This window comes from Xenopus laevis, chromosome 2L (assembly GCF_017654675.1).
Source record: "Xenopus laevis strain J_2021 chromosome 2L, Xenopus_laevis_v10.1, whole genome shotgun sequence".
In the NCBI taxonomy this organism is placed as follows: Eukaryota; Metazoa; Chordata; class Amphibia; order Anura; family Pipidae; genus Xenopus; species Xenopus laevis.
In genome coordinates, this window is record NC_054373.1 from 128,527,611 (window position 1) to 128,535,618 (window position 8,008).

Genomic DNA, 8,008 nt, shown 5'->3' on the forward strand with positions numbered 1-8,008 from the left:
TTCTATGAGACAAAGGTGGAAATAGGTGACACGGTTTTTGTTCCACCAATAGAAAAATGAAATGAGTCGTTCAGTAGCTAAAAAATAAATAAATAAATAAATAAATAAAACCACTGAATGGAGGTAAAGAATTGATTGCTAACTCTATGCAACCAGTAAGTGGGCTGAGTTTCCCCACAGCACCTCCAGCTTTATTTATGAAAGTATAATTGGCCGCACAAGCCGGCTTTCCCAGTACAACACTCTCTCCCTTTAGCTGGGATACCAACAATGCATTGCACAGTATTTACTAACAATCTCTCATGAGCAATTAATAACACAAACAGAGCTCTATTAATAACAAGAGACCCAGCTGGGTTAATTAAGTGTAGGGATGTCCATCGTGCGACTTTGCAGTTGTAGAGCTGTACTTGGTTGGTACAGTATATCCCCTGGGATGTAAAATGCAAACAGAGCAGAAAAGAAAGCAAAGATGAATCATTAGAGCATTAAGGAGGAATGAAAGCTGAGCGGTACCTGCTATCTCCTGGTAGGGGACACTGGCCAGGCTGAATCCCTTAGCACTGTACGCTTGCCTCACCTCACTGCAGCTCCGAGCTCTCACATCAGCTCCGGTGCAAAGTGACAGCAGCACTGCTCCCCAGCACAGCACCGGCTCCATCCCAAACATGCTGCTAAAGACAATAATCCAAAGGGACAATTCCTCCACACGCAATCCTAGAATATATCCCAGTAAGGTACTTCCACTGCGATGCCAAAAAAATGCCCCCCAAACCCAAAGGAGAATTTAAAGCCCCTTTAAGTGCAGGAGATGAGAGAAAGGCGCCCCCTATGCTCCTTTTCCACTAAGTGCAGAGAGGAAAAAGTTTTCACTATACAGAGGCTCATCCAGGAATCTGATGCTTATTCCTAACATGGACTCTGTGCGGCACATTGGCAGAATCAGGCATGGATACTGCGAGGAGCTCGGCTGATGCCAGAGCCAAGGTGTGAATGTGCCCGGGCAGTCAGACAGTGTCTGGTCAGTGAGAAGAGCATGGGGAACTTGAGCTAAGCACAGCTGCCACTGTCTCCTCACACTGGAAGGCAAGAAATCCTGGACTGAGACAGGCAAAGAGACACACAGCACATCTTTCTGCTGCGATCCAGGAGCAGCCAGGCTACCAGGGAAATCTGGAGTGGATTCTCAGCAGTGCTGAACACGTCCTGGCACCAGGGAGCTTCCCTACATGCACATATGCTTGTATATTCAGTACATCAGGCGTTTGTCTCACGCTGGCAACTGCACGTGAAAAGAAGCTGCAACAGAAGAGTGTTTGATGTCATTAATATTCTCCCCGGAGACAAAATAGAGTAGCTCTGGCTGGAGCTTTGCAAACAGTATCCTCTCTCCCTTTTATTGTGGGGTTAGGGCCAGGGATTCCATGGTCTGACAGCTTCTATGGGAGATTGAATATTATTGTATTAGAGAGGGTACAGAGAAGGGAAACTAAGCTGGTAAAAGGTATTGAAAATCTTAGCTATGAGGAAAGACTGGCCAAGTTGGGGATGTTTACACTAGAGAAGAGGCGCTTAAGGAGAGATATACCTATGTATAAATCTATAAGGGGATCATATAATAATGTTTTATTTATCAGTAGGTCTTTCCAGCTGGCACAAGGTCACCCATTCCGATTAGAAGAAAAGAGGTTCCGCCTAAATATTCGGAAGGGGTTTTTTTACAGTGAGAGCTGTGAAGATGTGGAATTCTCTCCCTGAATCAGTTGTACAGGCTGATACATTAGATAGCTTTAAGAAGGGGTTTGATGGCTTTTTAGCAAGTGAGGGAATACAGGGTTATGGGAGATAGCTCATAGTACAAGTTGATCCAGGGACTAGTCCGGTTGCCATTTTGGAGTCAGGAAGAAATTTTTTCCCCCTCAGAGGCAAATTGGAGAGACTTGAGATGGGGTTTTGTGCCTTCCTCTGGGAGATAAAAAAAAAGAAAGAGTTAAAAGGTTCAACTTGATGGATGTGTGTCTTTTTTCAACCTAAGTTACTATGTTATTATGGTACTATGTTTATTATTTGTCGATATTGTGCAATTCATTGGCTACTGACAGTGACAATACAAATGTAAAGACACCAGAATCTGATCTGAGACAACTAAAGGCATTTCCACCCCAACAATAATATAAAGTATAGACAATTACATTTTTATTACAATTTACAGGTAGCCTTATCCAAACAGCTGTTTCACTGCAGCTTAATCAAGTGACTCTCATTAACCACTTACAGAGGCACAGAACTGTGTTATCTTTCGGTGTGAAGTACCGGCCTCTAACAAGCATGCTCCTTTCATGGGGTGCAGGTGTAAGCACAAGTGTTAATCATAGGCAATAACTCATTGCATTGTTACATGCAGTTTGGAATCAACCAGCTTGTGTCTGCAGCCCTAACTCATTCCTACCTGTCATTTCACATTTAATATACATTTCAGCTGCTGAAATATTAGTAATGTTGTACTCTAGGTTATATTCAAGGGATAATTACTTTTGAGCCACTGAGTATGAATGTGTTCATTTGTATCTGAATATCATATTGTTTAGATATGCCATTTGTTTTTGTGATTATGCGACGTATGGTAGCTATAGATCTCTGCTCACGTCTGTTCCTTGTGATAGTTTTTTTTTTTCGCTATGAGTTGCAGTAAATTGTGTTTGCCACTTTATAATATGAATATGCAACATATGGTACTGGGAATAAAGATAACGGATAATAATAGCCTGAGGCTAGTATCTGTAGCAGAAAGTATAAAGAGGAAAAATATAATATCATGGGGCCCAATAACACACAGTTATGTTGAGGCATATATATTTATATATAAGTATTCCAAGGCTTACGCACACACTTGTAGTTCAGCCACATACCCTGGTGCTCCCAGAAGTTCCAAATATAGGTAAATAATGCTGATAAAGGTCCCAGAGGTGGATCCAAACATAGATTAAATAAAAACAGACTCTCAAGAAAAAATCCGTGGATCGGGTGCTCACCATCAATAATAAAGTCCAGTATAAGAAAGCACTCACAGCTAATAAAATTGTGGATCAAAAACCCACAGAGGATCATCATCAGGATAATGCTCAGAAGTGAGACACACCTACTTAAACCCAAACACAACAATCAGTGCCAAGACTCTGATGCTAATATTAAACCTTTCATAATCAAGTCGCAAGATTCTGATGTTAACATTAAACCTTTCATTATCAATTAAGTGTCAATTTGCAACAGTTAAAAAATACTACTGTAATAAATAAAATTATACATTTGCCTTAAAGCCAGTCTTACAGGCTGGGCCCATATCTCCAAAAAAGTAACCGGAAAACCCTTTTCCTCACCAAATCAATTCTTCAGCTAAATCAATGTCACAATAAATGAGAGGAATAAGTCAATTATCACATATATTGTCTTCATATCAAATTCTATTAGCGATGAGTGCCTTCTTATACTGGACTATATAGAGAGATTATTGCACTGATGCAATAAGTTCAGTATATAAAATATGGATTTTTTAGCCATATTCATTTTTAGGGTTTAGACACCCTGGTCTGGCCAGTCCTACACTCAACTTTCATCTGATTCATTAAAAATAATGTTGCTTCATTATACATTTTACGAAGGGACTAAGTTTTACCTGCAACTTACTTGCTGCTTTCAAGGTTAAAACATACATGGTTGCCCTTTTATTAGACACCAGTGGGATCACCTGACTATAGCTGGGAAGGGTGGAAGCTACAACATAGAGCTGGTCACTGCTCCTGTATAACTATAACAAACAAGGGAAAGTTGTGCTCATCAATCATTTTTTTAAACCATGAAACAGGGCTGCAATGAGGCTGTAACCACAAAATGTATATACAAATACAAGAGGTCCTCTTCAATCTGAGTTTTAGAGGTTTTTATTTTTTTTCATACTAATTATTGTTCAAGAAACTCAAATTCTTAGAGGTTTTCAAGGCATTAGTATTTTTTTAGAGTAGAGTTTTGTGTAATTTTCAGTTTGTACTTTTAAAATTCGGATTTTTTAATAAATCTCATTCCATTTTTAGTTTTAGAGTTTGTGGGTTTGGTTGTGTTTTTAAAAACCACTAAAACCACGAAAATGAGACTGTTGATAAATAGGCGCCCAGGTGTATAAAAGTGCAACACATGGCAGCATGGAATCTTAACTGCCACTATCTAGTGATGGGCGAATTTATTCACAGGCGTGAATTAGTGGCAAATTTGCCCGTTTCACCGCAGGCGAATAAATTTGCTGGCGAAAATTTTCTGCTGCCGACGTCAACGTTTTTCTGGCGCCGGTTCCGACTTTGACGCAAGCGCCCATTTTGTTTCAGGCGTCAAAATCGCTGTTTCGTAAATTTCTCACCTGTTTCACGAATTTCATGGGAGAAGCAAAATGTGACAAATCTGCCCATCACTACCGCTAACTGCTTGTGGGTTCACATTTCTAATCTCTTTTCACAAAAAGTATCCCAATTACTCCTCACTAATTCCAATAATCCAGACTGGGTGCAATTTTTTTCAAGGGTATAGTTATACCCCATCTATTATGTTGAGCTCGTCGGATCGCAACAAAATCGCTCGTGGAGTCCTACCCAACCACAATAATAATAATAATAATGATAACTGCCCCTATCTAAGGTTAAAAAGAAACACTTCAAAGCTCCATCCTTAGAATCATGTATGTCTGTGAAAAAAAACATAAATATTTATTTTTGAAATGCAGATAGTGTTTATTCACATCTTCTACATAGAATAAAACTTCTGCTGGGGGTATTCCACACTATAGGGTTGCTGCCCCTTAATGTCCATGACTGATAATTCCTTTATAGTCAAAACTTCCTATGTAACAGCAATTCAACAATTATGGATCTGCACACACCAGAGATATCCTGACGAAGGGAGGTTGTACCCCCGAAACGTTGATATTGGTGGTGAATATAAATAAAAGAAAGGGGGCTTCCCCACTGCAGAAAAACTGGTGTGTGCGGATCCATAATTGTTGAATTGCTGTTGCTGAGGGGCCTTGTCGGGTCAGCGGATAACCAGCACCACTAGAGCAGCGAAAGTGAGTAAATTTCCGGGTGTGCGGTGTAATCACTACAAAACTTCCTATGTGTCATAAGGCTCTTGTATACATGTGTTTGTACCCACCATATGGTTGAATTTTGCTGCATTGCCATTACACCTAGGGGCAGATTTTTGTGTACTTTTGAATTTGAAAACAATTCGAAAATCCGAATATCGAAATTTATCATGTACTGTCTCAACTTTGACCATTCACCATCTAAAACCTGCTGAATTGCTGTTTTAGCCTATGGGGACCTCCTAGAACCTACTAGGAGTCAATTGGTGGACTTTGAAAAATCAACATTTTTTTTTTAAAAAAATACTTCAGATCGAATTTGATCAAATATGATCTTACTTGATTCGAAGTGACTGCATTCTGGCATCCTCTACAGTTTCAGTATCTGCCCACCAACACAGAATGATATTATTGATTATTGATTAAATGAATCATCAAATAATATGTGACTAATATATTGCTTTCAACGTATTCATTTATTTTGCTTTTTATATATTGGGGTGGGAAGGAGCACAAAACCCAGAAGTAGCAGCAGCAAATGAAATGTAATGATGTGTGTTACTCCAAGTTTGCCAGCCAATATAAGGTCAGTGTTATGTTAATTAAGGTGCTATGGATATCCTCATCAATCTACATATAAAGATCAAGTGGTAGTAACATGCGCTGAACACAATTGAAAAGCCAATTCCTTGTGGGTAATTAATGTCAGAATTATAAAATACAATTAGGGAACAGAATCTTAATCACACATCTGATGTGTACTATAGCATTAGCTATCTAATTAAATTGCCATATATAGCATTATAAGAAGCAAGCCTACTAGCCGTTAGTAATATAAAAAATATATTTTACTAATCATTTTATGTCACATATGCACCTACTCCACGAGTGATTTTGTTGCGATCCGACAAGCTGTGACACAACGCATGCGAATTGTCGCATGCAACAAAAATAAGGCAAGATATAGAATTGTCGCATGGTGTCGCAGCGTTGATCCAACGAGATCCGACTGTCGGATGCAGACGCTGCGTGCTGCGTCTGCATCCGACAGTCAGATCATGTCAGATCAACGATGCAACACCATGCGACAATTCTATATCTTGCCTTATTTTTGTTGCATGCGACAATTCCCATGCGTTGTGACGCAGCTCGTCGGATCGCAACAAAATCGCTCGTGGAGTCCTACCTAAAGTCATTAGAATCTAGGTGTAACTGAAGAAAAAGGGAAGTGGGATGAATTATTTTTAAACTTTGGATGGGGAAATGCTGTAAAATCTTGAATCAAGGCAAAATTATGCTCTCAAATTTTAATAAATCACCCCTTAGTCTAATTTGAAAACATATCTCCCTTCCATAGGCTAATGGCACTCTGAATGGATCCTCCACTGTCGGTTTAAAGCTGACAGAGAAATGCCCATGATTACCAGGTGCATTTTCCACCTGCCATTTATTTTAATGTTTACCTGACAGAAAAGAAGTTACTCATTTTAATTGTCAGAATGTGTTCAGTAGCTCAACACTACGGATGGGCGAATTTGAACCGTTTTGTTTCGCAGGTGAAATGTCACCGACGTCCATTAAAGTCTATGGGTGCCAAAATTTTTTTGGAGCTCGCCAATTTTTTCTTTTTTTGATGCATGCCGCCATACAAGTCTATGGGCATCATTTCCGCTGCGAAATAATTCGCCCATCCCTACTCAACACCATTTTGCTTAATGGGGCAATGAAGCTCAGCAGTACTGTCTGGATGATTAAATCCTGTTGCTACTGCACTCAAGGCTTAAAGGAACAGTTCAGTGTAAAAATAAAAACAGGATAAATAGGCTGTGCGAAATAAAAAATGTTTTTAATATAGTTAGTTATCCAAAAATGTAATATATAAAGACTGGAGTGAGTGGATGTCTAACATAACAGAACAGAACTTCTTTTCAGCTCTCTAACTCTGAGACTTTAAGAAGGCCACATGGGACATAACTGTACAGTGAGTTTGCAATTGATCCTCAGCATTCAGCTCAGATTCAAAAGCAAACAGATACGACCCATGTGTCGCCACTCAAGTCACTGATTGATTACAGCCTGTTAACCAATCAGTGGAAACCAAGATAGATGCAAAGCAGGAAGTAGTGTTCTGGCTATTATGTTACACATCCAGTCAGTCCAGTCTTTATACATTACATTTTTGGCTAACTAACTATATTGAAAACATTTTTTATTTAGCACAGCCAATCTATTTACCCAGTTTTTATTTTTATACAGAACAATTCCTTTAAGGATTCTAATAATTTCTGAGTGGGGATGAATTGTTTGGACATGAAATAAGTAACACCTTCTTCTGGTGTGGTAGGTAAAACATGAACACCTTTATTCTTCTGCTCTGCAGAGTGAGTTAGAAACAGTGTACTCCTTTGATCCGTTTGGCACACCGAAGCACATAGTACCACTCTTCATTGTTCCATTCGATGGGCAGCACTTTAGACTTCCAATATCCATATCTTTTCTATTGCAAGGGCTGAACATCTATAAATATATATATATCTAGACACAACATTTGTCAGTGCTACATTCCCTGGGAGATCATTAGACATCAACTTCCATGATAATGATTGTTAATAGGTCAGGTATAAGTAATAAGCAAAACTTTCTTTAAGGGTCTTGTGTCAAGAACACTGACAGGTGCTAAATGGTATGCAAAACCCCAAAATGAAATGTTGCCTAAAAAAAGAAAATGTAATTCTAAGCAAGTAGTTATGACGTTATTTGTAAATGTAAGTGCAACAGAAAGCTGTATTTGCCTGTCCCTCTTGGCACTTCTGCTTTTCACTTTTGTTGCAGAAGTCCTCTCTGCCGCAGCTAACATACCATCCTCAAAATGCTTAACCC

The 8,008-nt window shown here is 39.2% G+C and overlaps 1 protein-coding gene across 1 annotated transcript in view; it reads right to left on the bottom strand.

Annotated features, from left to right (window-relative positions):
* LOC108708487 (glypican-6) overlaps positions 1-1,651 on the bottom strand; it is a 644,360-nt gene extending 642,709 nt beyond the window's left edge. The window contains exon 1 of the mRNA XM_041582431.1: positions 517-1,651. Within this exon, the coding sequence (XP_041438365.1) occupies positions 517-670 (154 nt within the window). The 5' untranslated portion in view covers positions 671-1,651. The remainder of the gene's footprint in view (positions 1-516) is intronic.
* Positions 1,652-8,008: the final 6,357 nt, after the last annotated feature.